This window comes from Pectinophora gossypiella, chromosome 7 (genome assembly GCF_024362695.1).
Source record: "Pectinophora gossypiella chromosome 7, ilPecGoss1.1, whole genome shotgun sequence".
Taxonomy (NCBI): Eukaryota; Metazoa; Arthropoda; class Insecta; order Lepidoptera; family Gelechiidae; genus Pectinophora; species Pectinophora gossypiella.
The window spans coordinates 13244424-13258655 of record NC_065410.1 but is presented as its reverse complement, the minus strand read 5'-3'; the positions used below and the strand labels follow the sequence as shown (position 1 = coordinate 13258655).

At 36.8% G+C, this 14232-nt stretch overlaps 1 protein-coding gene across 1 annotated transcript; it reads right to left on the bottom strand.

The window, feature by feature from the left end:
* Window positions 1-4023: 4023 nt before the first annotated feature.
* On the bottom strand, window positions 4024-11985 carry LOC126368518 (acylphosphatase-2). Its single transcript, XM_050012545.1, has 3 exons — window positions 11804-11985; window positions 6840-6966; window positions 4024-4505 (listed from the first exon to the last, which is right to left on the bottom strand). The coding sequence occupies exons 1-3, from the start codon at window positions 11865-11867 to the stop codon at window positions 4391-4393; spliced, it is 306 nt and encodes a 101-aa protein (XP_049868502.1). The 5' UTR covers window positions 11868-11985; the 3' UTR covers window positions 4024-4390.
* Between the last annotated feature and the right edge of the window lie 2247 nt (window positions 11986-14232).

Below are 14232 nucleotides of genomic sequence, written 5' to 3'. Positions count from 1 at the left end.
ATTTTAAGAGGATTAAAAAGAGCATTTTAAATTTTTTTAAATACTTAAACACAAAGGGCCGAGTCTATTGCCTTAAAAGATAAATTTAATTAATTATAATCTTATATTTTATGAATCTGACAAAATAAAAACGTACTTCCACATTAAAAGCACGTGGCAAACACAAACGAAAGGCTATTGCCCTGAAGAAGCCTTGCCAACTTGTTAAATGCGTCTTTGCCCTCACTTATTGCACCGTTATAAAGTGCATTATCAACAGAAACAAGGATAAAAGGAGTGACTTCATTGAGACGAGGTGATATCAGTACATGAATTACATTGTATTATCATGTACTTATGTCCAATATACATAACATACTAGTACTTTTCCCAGGGTTTTCAAGAAAGTAAGAAAAAAAGTAAGCTTTTCCTGTTCATATATTTTTTTATTGTCATAAAATATATTTTTTATTCATTTTTAGCAAAAGGTTGTCACTTTCTATATTTTTCTATATTTAAAAAAGTTGTAGGTTAGACACCTCATTCACTTGGCTACAATCCTGTATGGATTTTATAACACAAAAAAACATAGAATAAATAATGCTTTTTTGACGTGACTTATTGAATAACTATTTGCCGCAAATGTTATTAACTACTTGCCCGGACAAAGGGGAGCGCTAAAAGTTCTCACCCGGTACAAAATTTAAGACAACAGGCCTGAGGGTGCCCAGTTGGGTGTGAACCTCGGCTCGGACCATTGTTGTGTGAGAGGATTACTTATATTTGAAAGATTTATTCGACCCTTGTGGGTCTATAGCGATAAGCGCTGAATGAGGGAAATCGTCGACCACGCTGGCAGGGTCGGTATCGGGGTTCTGAAGTGTTTGATGCCGTGAGTTGATTGGCCGCCATATGGCAATAAATAATGTGTAAGTTAGCATCTACTACTTATCTACCGACTCTACCTAATAATCGGATAGGAGCCCTCAGCGCTGCCCATTTGTCCGGCCAAGTCATTAATACCATTTGCGGAAAATATTCAACAAGCTGCGTCGAAAAAAAAGCCTATATCGTTCTTTCACGCTTAGGAAAATTTTCTACGATATGTTTTGGTGTAAATTTCCGATCCGACTCATTTGTTATTCAAACAGAAATACAGTTAGTTATTATGTTGAGTACCTACCGCATCGGTTATATTGACAATATTATGTTGATATTTACGTCTGGCGTTATCGGTACTTTCCAGAAATAATGAGTCGGTACTTACCAGACAATACCAATCCGAACCATCCGGTGGGGAGAATAGGCTACTTGACAACCTAATCAAATGAGATACCTTTTTTTTGGTTTGCCCATACAGCCATGTCTTACGTATTTTTTTTTCTTGATGATTAATGAAATGATGAAAGGTGATGATGATGAAACCTAAGCCCCCACCCTCGGAGTAGATTCCTACTCCGAACCCCGAACGAATTAACTCAAAAGTCTGCATAAACTTTCGAGTTATGAAGCGGCTTCCTGGCACGAAGCGAAAATAGGCAGATACACTTTGTTTATTGAATACTCCGATATAATAACACTCGCGAATGTCTTCCGACTAACTTAATGCGATCATTAACCACAAAACACCACTTCGTATTAATTATTTAGATTATTCAATGAAGAAAGCAACTGTCCCGTTCCCGTTTCCCGCCAAAAAGCCCAAATGAGATACTTTTTACGAAAGTTTTCTTGAAGTAGAGTTTGTATGAAAATACTGTCCTGTGACGTCATCAATAAAAGTCAAACGCCGTACTCATTATTACTTAATTCATAATTAGAATTCGAAAATAAGTCGAAAAGTAAAATGAGATTGATATTTGATCATCTTAGACTGGCTTCTATTTCTAGATTAGCATTTTATAATTAATTTTTGACCCTGTCAAATACACTATTTGTTACTTAAATACCCGATATGTTCATTGTGGAGTAAGTAATGTATTAATGGAGTAGACACTCAAGTGTAGCTCTACTCTGAGGGTAGACAGGACAGAGATGGCCAGACGTCACGTACCGTTTTTAATATACCTACATAACATACGTACATAAAGAGCCAACAGCCTACATACGTCCCACTGCTGGGCACAAGCCTCCCCTCAATCAACCGGAGGGGGTACGGACCATCGCACACGCTGCTCCAATACGGGTTGGTGGAGGTGTTTTTACGGCTAATAGCTGGGACCAACGGCTTAACGTGCCTGCCGAAGCACGGAATCATCTTACTTTTTCGGACAATCAGGTGATTCAAGCCTGAAAAGTCCTTACCAAACAAAGGACAGTCTCACAAGGTGATTTCGACAATGTGATTTCGGGAATCAAACCCGGACCTCAAGATCGCGAGCCTAACGCTCTAACCACAAGACCACGGAGACTGTTAATATACCTACTCAACTTTTTTATAAAACAAATTGGTTTACTCTCGACACCATTCGGCCTCATTCTAATAAAATACTTCTTCTATCATGTGGGTTGTAAAGTGGAATACCAACCTTACCAACCCTGGTAGCAGGGTTATTATTGATCCGCCAAAGGACCCTGACATGGCTCACGTAACTACTACTTACATCAGTAAGTAGTATCCGGGACCAACTGCTTAACGGGCGTTCTGAAGCACGGATCATCTTACTGTTGACTCCAGACTCCAGAAGACTAGACTATCTACAATTGACAGTGGGCATTCAAAAAAACTTCTTACTTAAATATTGATGGCCACCTGACACGACACGATTCATTTATAACAAACATCATAGAAGGAAAAATTGAAGTAAAGAGAGAAAGGGGTAAACCTAGGAGAACATTTATGAAACAAATAAAAGAAAAGGTGCACAGGTCGTGTCGTATTAGGAGGTGAAGGATTTGGCGGGAAGAAGAGAGAAATGGCAATTACTCCATCAAGAGCGCAGCTCTTAAATAAAGAGAGAGAAATACTGATCGTAAGAAAATTTATTACAAGCGTAAAATAAAAATTAAGCAGTAAGTATAAAAATCAACATAAAAAGCAGATGTTAAGCTTTATTATCTTTGCTAAATTAATTATTTAATTGTTTAAGGAGGACGTATACAAAATACTTAGGAACCGATATCGGCAAAGATTTCCATAACCTTTATTTGCTTGACCAATTTTCCCTGTCCTGATAGATAAAATGGGTCATTAGTTAATCTACTAATTATACATTGGTGTGTATTTATATAATTTATTAATATAATCAAATTATTTGAATACGGACTGTACTTTAGAAGACCGTATGTAATGTGTAATTTTGATGATTTTCGTAAGCTTGGTGGCTGTATTCATGTGTTAATGTCTGATTGTTTAAATGTAGTTCTGTGCAATAAAGTATATTTGATTTGATTTGAAAGCGTGGCGATAATTGACGAGATTATTTTGAATATTAAGTATATGTATGTAGGAAAGTGAGAATACTATGGAAGGATAATGAATAGGAATTTGATTGTTTATGGTATGAAAGGAGGATGGTTAATGAATGAAATGTTAGGCAGTTTTAAAAAGTAAGAAAGGCGAGTCAATGGTGCAATGTCGGTCGGGTGAGAGGATTTTGTTAAAATATAACGAGTAAAGATATTTAATATATCCTGTGTTATTTCTATATCCCACATATTTTTTTTAAACTGTTTATTTGAGTAGGCGCCTCTTGTCCCCTCCGGTTGATTGAGGGGAGGCATGTGCCCAGCAGTGGGACGTATACAAGCATTTTTTTTTTCATATTTTCAACATCACACCAGCTTCCACCCGCAATGAAAATCAATTATCATTCTTTTGTACCTAGGCACATAATTAATCAGCTAAATGTGCCTATATGCTGTTCCATCAACCCGCATTGGAGCTGCGTGGAGTAAGCTGCATGCCCTCTCCGGTTGATTGAGAGGAGGCTTGCCAGCAGTGGGATGTATATAGGATGTTTAAATTGGCTTTTTTCAATGAACCCTGGCCTTTTTTCAACTGCTGCGTCATCCTATAATAATAATAATAATAATAATTTATTGCCAAAAAAGTAGGTACAATTTTTTCCTTAAAATAGCTTAGTCTTGGACACAGGTATAAATAGGTAGGTACCATAGCTGACTAAGTATATAAATACTTGTATTACAGCCTATGATGCCTCTCTCCTGGATATTTATGTTAATTAAGCTAGCTAGTTTACGCACTTATGTATTCTATGTTTTATTCTATACTTTATAAGTATTCTATGTTTTTCTATATTAAGTAATTAATGTCGTTTAATTGTGTAAGAGAACGTACTTATATGAGTGTCGAAGTTTTATTATTGTGGATTTTTTTTGGTGCAGTCCAATGTCAATAAAGGTTGATATTCTGTGTACATCCTCCAATGACCCAAGACAGTAGAGCCCTTCAGAATCGTATGCTGAAATCGTGGTAGTCGAGCCTGGCGAGATACATCCAGTTGGTCAGCTCGCACTTCTCTATCTTACATCCTGGAGACCCTGTCGTCTTCAGCCAGTCAATCCTGGAACCAGGAAATGAGAATACATAACATAAGAATATAAAGCCCACGACTATATCCTAACTGGAGTGCTCTGAGGTACATTGTTTTAAGTTTACGCGGTTATATTTAGCCTATTTGGGTAGGCAGAGATCACGGAATTCAACTTTCCTGACACACCACTTTTTCTTATTGAAAGACTTCACTTCATTTAATAGAGTACTCTTCACCTGACCTTTCTTTAAAACATTCTGGAACTGTTTTAAGTTTACGCGGTTATTACCATAATTAAAACACATAATAACGGGTTCCTACCGCGTTTAAATGGGGATATGAGACTCCCGATATTTCGACACTGTTGCAAATGCCATGATCACGGGATGACTGATGAGATTGGAGTGGAGTAGGTAGATACATAATTTTCTCTTTTTTTCTTTTCTACGGGCAGACATATCTGTCCATGTTCTTTTTTTTATTATGGATCTACCTACTCCACTCCAATTGAGTTAGGTAGGTGTTCTTCTTCTATCGTGTGGGTTGTGAGGTGGATTACTAATCCCATCAAACCTGGTATCAGGGTTACTATTGAGCCGCCAATGACCCCTGATGGCTCATGTAACGACTACTTACTTACATCAGTAAGTAGTAACCGGGAACAACAGCTTAACGTGCCTTCCGAAGCACGGCGGACAATCAGGTGATCAACCTGTAATGTCCCAACCAAACTAGGGACCACAAAGTGATTTTTGTGATATGTTCCCACCGGGATTTGAACCCGAGACGTGCGGATCGTGAGCCCGCTCAAACCATTGATACTGTTAGGTGGGTATCTTCACGCAGATATAAAGCTTCATACTTAATTATCAATAATAAAACATCTTTAATACTTATACGAGCTGGGTTGAAGCCAAATACCATATTTCTTTGGCCCTTATCTAGCAAATTATGTGGAGCTACAACTTTGGCACTAACTCATCTCATTACATTGTTTTATGACATCGATATGTTAACAGGTGACTAATTGAATCTCAATGATGCTTAATCTTGACGGCTATTTGGAACTTGTCCAAAAATGCGATGAACAATTTAATAAACAAATAAAATAACAAACCAGCTAAGTGTTACATAAATAACTTCATAGCTCTTTTAGTGCAAATTATAATACCAATGATAATGAACTTTGTTTTAAACTAGCGACCCGCCCCGGCTTCGCTCGGGTGCAATGCTGAGGAAAAAAATAAATTATTTACGACATCACATTAAAAACGTCAAAAATTATAGTATTTCTCCACTATTTTATGGATGTTATTATACATATAAACCTTCCTCTTGAATCACTCTATCTAATAAAAAAAACCGCATCAAAATCCGTTGCGTAGTTTTGGATATAGGGACAGAAAAAGCGACTTTGTTTTATACTATGTAGTGATGTAAAGTGTGGGCAGGTGAATCATTAAAAATGCTTACAAACTTAGTTTCTATGGCGCTATTATCATTTTAACGGAAAAGCGCCAGGGTAGCATCCTAGGTCAAAGATAAATTATGAAATTATCGTTTAATAAAGACATATTTAAAATAAAAATGAGGAAAACTTTTCTTTTTACTATTTAACTTATTTAATGAATTTAAATAAAGAAAAACGTAATAGTAAAGCCGACATTTTATCACGTTATCCTATGACATAAGTGTGCGTTTTCATATAAATTCCATAAACATTTCATGTTTTGACGTAAGTATAGTAAAAAGTAACAGATATAACTAGTTGGAAACTAGCTTATTGCGCATAAGGGTAGGTTTTTTTGATTGATAATAATAATTTATTAATACATTTAATAATTATTCATAAGTTTAGTTTACACTCTAGAAAAACATACGAAAAATGTGCCACCGAAATAATGAGTTCAGGCATTTTTTTCATAATTCACCCGCGTTTGGAGTAATGGTGTACACTGGCCTGTAAAACTAATATACACTTTTAAAATTTCCTTTTTTTCTAAACTAATTATACAAGTCAGAGATTTAAAATAAAAAACGTTTTCTAGATAACTTATACCTTTTTCGTACTTTATATACAAAATTAAATTCTTTTTCGATTCTTTTTGATTTCGAAAGTTTGTCTTTTGTGTATTTAAAAAGTTATTATAATTTTACATGTGTGATACTTAGTTTTGCAGACCAGGGGGGTTAAAATGGCCACATCGAAGCAATTCATCTAAGAAAGCAATATTGCTATTTGACACTACTTGTTTGCATTGCGCACTTACTTTTATATGCGCAAATGTCAAATTGCAATATTGCTTTGTTAGATGAATTGCTTCGATGTGGCCATTTTAGCCCCCCAGTGCGCATTATGCTAACATGTGATCCAGCTCCGGCTTGTTCCCCTGCATCTTGCCGACGATGGTCCCCTTCTTAGAATTCTTCACCCACCCGGTCACGCCCAGCTGCTCAGCCAGCTCTTTGCAGTACTTCGTGAAGTAACAACCTGGACATCACATAAGAAAAATATTAATTATCAAGAAGTCCCTTGTCATCTAACCTATTTATGAACGAGCAACTGTAAAATAAAGTTAGTAAGTAAACTACTGGTATTATTTAAAATCTGACCGATTGTCGATCTGGAGATCCGGGTTCGATTCCCGATGAGGACATGGTCGAAATCACTTTGTGAGACTGTCCTTTGTTTGGTAAGGACTTTTCAGGTTTGAATCACCTGATTGTCCGAAAAGTAAGATGATTCCGTGCTTCGGAGGGCACGTTAAGCCGTTGGTCCCGGCTATTAGCCGTAAAAACACCTCCACCAACCCGCATTGGAGCAGCGTGGTGAAGTAAGCTCCATACACCGGTTGATTGAGGGGAGGCCTGTGCCCAGCAGTGGGACGTATATAGGTTGTTTATGTTTATGTGTATGTATTATTTAAAATAATATAATTATAAGGCTAATGAATAATCGCCTGGGAACTAATAAATATACCAAATTACTGAAACTGTAACATAATAATGTAAGTTTATGACTACACCCCCATTGGGGTAGTCAGAAGTACATCGCAAGAATCAGAATCAGAATCATTTATTCAACGTAATTATCATGGATAAACTTGTTGAAGGTCAATGTAACATTTTGAATTTACATCATTTCGCAAGGTGTTATGGCTGAGGAGAAGAAATGCAAGATGAACTAAGTACCCACATCTCACCGAGCTTTCTGTTAGACCCGCGTGATGTTATGTTGCCAACCTTCTACTATGTAGAACGCAATAAATTTTGATTATGATTAGTATAATGTTCGAGGCAAGTTAGTGAAAAACTCATTGGTAAGTCCGGTACTGGGTTCAACCGGTGCGGTGTACCTATGTACCACAGGACCACAGTTACTAATACACAATGAGAAGCACAAGTTCATAATTAGAAAAGAACATCGTATTTTAATAATTTATTCTGCGTTATGTTGTTTCGTATTGTCAATGTGGCGTCTTCGCATAATAAACATATCTTTCTTTATTTCTTAAAACCCACTTTTAATGACAAATTATGGTTACACGCATAGTAATTCAAAATACAGTACAACTGTACATACAATACTCTACAGTCAAAAAAGTATCTTTTACCGGATAATTCCTTTTTGCAATCGTTAAAGTATACAAATGGTTACGGTTACATTACCACTTTCAAGGACAGAACGTCTAAGGACGTTCCGATTCTAAGGTATCATACTATATATATAATGAACCATCAATGACCCAGGGTCTCCACCCGTCAAAGGGTTAAGAACGTAGATTACAAAAACTATCATGGATTCATATTTGGATCATAGATATTAATACAACGTGGCTTCTAAGATTTGTACCCGGTTAATGGCAATAGGCTCGCCCCTTTTACGGCTGGCGAGGAGACTACACAATACATTTCTGCTGAGCCCAAACGTGACGCTATGTTATGTTATTAATGTTATAAAATTACGTTACCTACGGATTTTAGGAACCGTAATTTCATCTTAACCGCTATCAATCCTTGCCGCATGGAAACTGTGTTCATAAAATTGACAGTGAGTATCTTTATTATAGTCGGCAGTTACTCGTGCCTACCTGTTTACATACTTCACATACCTAGATTTATTTATTCAAGATTTTGCGTAGCTCTAAAATACTGAGAAAATAGATAATATATTTTTCACGATGTGGAAAATTATTTTTTTATGACACGAGTTCGCCGATAAATGCCACATCTTTGTCACGTACATAATTTAAGAGCCACGCTCTTGTCGGCGTAGCATTCTCCATGCTACTTTTTTAGGGAACACAGTGGTTTCCCTCTTGCGTTCCGCCCCGCAGTAATCCGTCTGACGCGAGTGGGCTGGCGCCCGGAGTAGTCTATTTCAAGGCCGTACTAGGACTCCTGTCCTCCGCTTCTGAATAGTACTGACAGTTACTGCTGCCCTCTGTCAGGGTCCCGGTTACAAAATAATTAATACATACATAAACTCGCGCCTGTAATCTCTAATGGGGTGGGCAGAGCCAACTTGCAGCCACTAACAACAGTCGAAAGATGTAAATAATGAACCTTGATTAGCCTATCGCTTATAAGAATCATCCATCATTTATAAAGGACACAGTCCCTCTGTCGGATTTTTCGACATCCCTGGAAAAACAAACAGTTGAGCATGTGAATACCAAGATTAATAATTTCGTATAATCATCATCATCTCAGGCCTCTACATCTTTATCAGATGATTCAAACAGCGCTTCTGTGGCAGCTTTTAAAATGGCTGTAAAGTCCGATGCGAGAGCGACAGTAGCGGCCGCACGACTGGCATTGTAGTTGAGGGTTATTAGACGGCCCAGGTGGTAAATCGGTCCTCTCACTTCTTTTGTATAATCAACATCACAAAAAACAGTGTAAGTACCTTTATACCACCCAACTCTCACTACACTAGGTCCCCTCTCATGAATTGAAAGAAATATGAACCATACTCCAGCCCACATCAGTCTATGAGCTAGCGAAGGTAACCTACACCCACTTCAGAGTCAATTAGGAATATTCAACATTCTTTATTTGCATACTATGGAAACGAGCGATTTCAAAATTGATTCGATCGAGAATTGAATTTGGAACATCAACCTTGGTTAAATAAAATTAATCATCAGAAAAAAAGCATCAGAAAAAACTAAAAAACAACTTTTTACCTTATGATCTATAAAAACATGGAAATCTTGAACGATGTCAAACACAATTAACGGCTTCCATATATCTTTTCATAATCCCTCGGCATACTTTCATTCAGAGTTTATTGCGGCCTCATGAAATTAGATTTTTTTATTGTCAGATTTATTATGTACTACAAATACCTAATCTGTGATATGACGACAATGCTTATCATTCCTAGCAGAACGCAATGGTAACCTGTCAATGAGGGGCTATCCAGATTACGTTAAAAAAAAACTATATAGATGGCGTTGTTCAGTTTAAACGCGATAATTACGTACTTTCTCATTGCCCGGGGTACATACATAATTATTAAAAAATAGAAGGTAATGGCAGAGGCATATATAAATATAAATAATGCTTGATATTCATTACTACAGGGAGGAGCTCGGTGGCGCAGCGGTTAACGCGCTCGGTCTGCTATTGTTGAAGTTAAGCAACTTTCGCAAAGGCCGGTCATAAGATGGGTGACTACAAAAAAAAAAGTTTTCATCTCGTGCTCCTCCGTGCTTCAGAAGGCACGTTAAGCCGTTGGTCCCGGCTGCATTAGCAGTCGTTAATAACCATCAATCCGCACTGGGCCCGCGTGATGGTTTAAGGCCCGATCTTATCCATCCATAGGGAAGGCCCGTGCCCCAGCAGTTGGGACGTTAATGGGCTGATGATGATGATTCATTACTACATTACTCGGGTAGATATTTTTTTCACCCCTTAGAGGGATGAGAAGATACATAAGCCACGACTATAATATAATGAATAACCCGATTCAAGTTTTCACGAGGTACATCCAACGCAAAGTGAAATACCTAAGTACCCACACCTCACCGACCTTTTTGTGTTTCTTTGTGTCTTTATCGGTATTTATCATCATTAATTTAAGATCCGTGCTCTTATCGGTGTAGCATTCGTTCAATCAGATGAATTTCAGATGGTTCTGAACATTCCGATATCAAATTCATAAACAAGCGGCAAAGAAAGAGGAAAATTATGGATCTACCTACTCCACTCCAATCTCATCAGTCATCCCGTGATCATGGCACTTGCAACAGTGTCGAAATATCGGGAGTCTCATATTTCCCAGATTAATTATGATAATAACCGCGTAAAGTTAAAACAAAGTAGCATTTGTTGTTCATAATTGCTTATGAAAGACAAATTCTTTGATTTATTTATAAGACACGACGTTTGCCTTCTCTTTAATTTGTTCCATGTAAGCTCGTCATGGTCTTCCCACATAACATAATAACATAAAAAATATCTACCCAACCTCACCGAGCGTTCTGTTAGACCATCAACTATTGCGTCTAGGAATCTCGGCCCTAGGGTGTTAAGAGGCTTTATGATAAAGAATTTATTGTTTAATCTAAGAGTACATTGACACCGACCCAGATGCATTGGCACACCTTCTAAATATACCAGCACTTGTGATTACTGCGATCAGCTGATCAAAAATATACTCATGCAACAGATTTTCTTGAATATGAATTTTCTGCTAAGAAAATACAAAAAAAATATAAGTGTTTGGTACCTATATAAAAACCTAACCGCACGCTTTCAATTAGAGTGGAATAGACAATGCACGAAGTCGTCAGAATACATGCGAAGTAATAAGTCTTAAAATGACAAAGAAAAATAAAATAAACCGTAAAATACCTACAAATAAGAATTCACATCAATAATTTCCTTGCTAACTTTAGTAACTAATTACACTTTAGATACATTTTTATAGCCCACAGAAAACAGCTTGTAGATAATAGTTATTTTCAGTACATACAAATAATAAATAAAAATAATTAATAAGTGTATTGTATTTTAGTAATTGTATTATTATTAATAATTGTACTGTATTCATGTGTTATGTCAGATTGTTGAAATTTAGTTCTGTGCAATTAAGTATATTTGATTTAATTTTGATTTGATTAGATAAACGTTATATTTTATACAAATCTTATACTTACTTCGATTCTACTTCGATCAATCTACAGTCTACAGATAATCTAAATGGATTTCATAAAGGATAGTTACAAATTGCCCTATATGTTGTTTATTTATTTATTTTTATTTATTTATTAGTTAGTTACGTTAGTTACGTACGTAGTTACGTTAACTTGAACACAAACCTTGCACTTGCCCGAACACTTCAAATTCCACTGACGCCAAAGCATTTGGGTCCTCCGCACTCATCGTATCTCACTCAACACTACACTCACTTCACCAAACTCAAGAAAAGAAAAAGTAGTTATTTTCACTTCTTTTTTCTCTTGCGTTACCCGCCCAAACTTCTAGGTTACCGTGGACTGGCTCACCGCCCGCCCAAGTGCCAATGTTACGTCGATCGCCCTGGTTTATTTATATTTATGTACTATCAAACGCATGTTCTACTCTCTAAGTGCTTGTACGTAAATAATAGCGGTCATTAACTATATCTATATTGCATTCATTAATAATGCTTTACGGTTACAAAATTCTAACAAACTTATAAATAGGTAACTCAAGGGAAATTTCAGATAGGCTTAAATTACTGCTCGTTATCTTTGTAACTGAAAATTCTAAGTTGAATGGTTAGTTTTTATTAATTGCAATTGGAATTTGATATAACATACCGAAATATAATTGATGTGAATTGGCCAACAGTGTTCTGGGTTATCAAGTAGTCAGAGTTTTTAAATTACGCAGTCTACCTGACTTGTAGTCTGTTGTTTACAAATTAAAAATCGATCAAACTCCTTTTTTGCGTGGCTTAATGTTCTTTTGCCCCAAATGACAATATCTACTTGGCCGGACAAATATGGCGCTCACACTTGGTATAAAATTTACGACATTTACAGGTCTGAAAGTGCACGGACCTCGGGCCAGTTAATTTTTTATTTACTCTTTATACACAAAATGTTTCTGCAGGATTTTATCGGCCAAGTACTTAGTTAATGCCATTTGCGGAAAATCGACAATGAGACTCATAAAAAACCTTGAAGGATTCTAACACCGAATACATATTTGAAAATCGAAAAACAGTCGCGCATCACACAAAACGATCGATTATTAACTAAACAATCGTACCAACCTCATGGGTCATAGTACACGTGTACGTCATTGGAATCGAACACTAGTTTCGAATTTGAATTTGAATTCTACCGTTGAAGAATCTCGTTCAACCGGATGCGCGTGGCAGGTCAGGCCATGGAGTGCTTAGTTCCGCAGAAGCAATTACAATTATATGATTGGCCCCTGATTGCCCTAACCAGCGCTTCCTAATCAACCTCGTGACGTTGCAATCCGTTCATGGCACTACTAGAGTTGTTTTGTATACCTTCCGCTGGTCAGATGTACCGGAGCCGTATGCCAAGACGGGTTTCCTTTAAAGATTCATATTGGATATTAAATAAATGTTTTGAGGAAAATGGTGGCTTTTATTTTTGTTGAAGTACCCTACAGCTCCACCGAGCTTCTGGGCCCGCATGATGGTTTAAGGCCCGATCTCCCTATCCATCCATAGGGAAGGCCCGTGCCCAGCAGTGGGGACGTTAATGGGCTGGTGATGATGATGATGACCCTACAGCTGATAGTTTTGAAGTTCAGGAAATATTATTGTTTAGGTATTATTGCTTTAGAGCAATAAGTCCGCCCAATTGTAGGTATTATATCCATGTGTTATTATAAAATATGTTGTTGTTAATTTTGTGCAATAAAATATACGAGTAGATATATGATTGATTGAAATATCATCATATCGTTTGTGGAACTTAGGTCCTCCCCTACTAGACCCGAAAAGCTAAAGGGAAAACAAAAAGTAACATTATGTCCACAATTTATGGTTTCTGTTTAACCAGGTTCAGCTACTTCTTGCATCGTATTACAATATTTATAGTACAATACAAATCGGATCTTTATAAAGGATATCAGATCGTGAAGAAACCTGAGAAATACGCTTTGGAATGTGTCCTAACCTATGTTCCCCATGCGGGTTGGAAGGTCAGCCAGACAAGACAGGCTTCTGTAAAAAATGGACCCGTCGAATCTTCAGGTTAGGCAGCGGACTCTGTGAAAACGGGAGAACGCTAGGCAGATGTTGAGTTTGTACATATTATGTATACTTATACTAATATTTGAATATTAATGTCTAATCCCTTGTATATAGGCGTTACATGTCAGATTTATAGATTATCAAATTCAAAATTCAAATTCATAAATTTTAATTTCTAATTGTATTAATGTTTAATTTGTAACTTTTTAAAGGTAGTCTTAGATTTCTTTTGTATAAATTGGCCATCAGTTATAGATTGTAAGTTATTTTTGTCATTTAACATTTAAAATATATATGATTTATAAATAAATAAATATTCCTACAGAAATTAAGTGAAAATTCAAAAATATCTTTATTCACTGAAACACTTTGGATCGTCATTTTTTTCACGACGAACGTCACATCCGCCTTAGACTACTGCAGCTTCTCACAACCTGTATAGCCGAGGAAAAGAAGCTGCGAGAAAAACCTCGGCTCGCTTTTGCAGAACAAAAATGCTGTTGACATCTGTTGCATAACTACCACAGC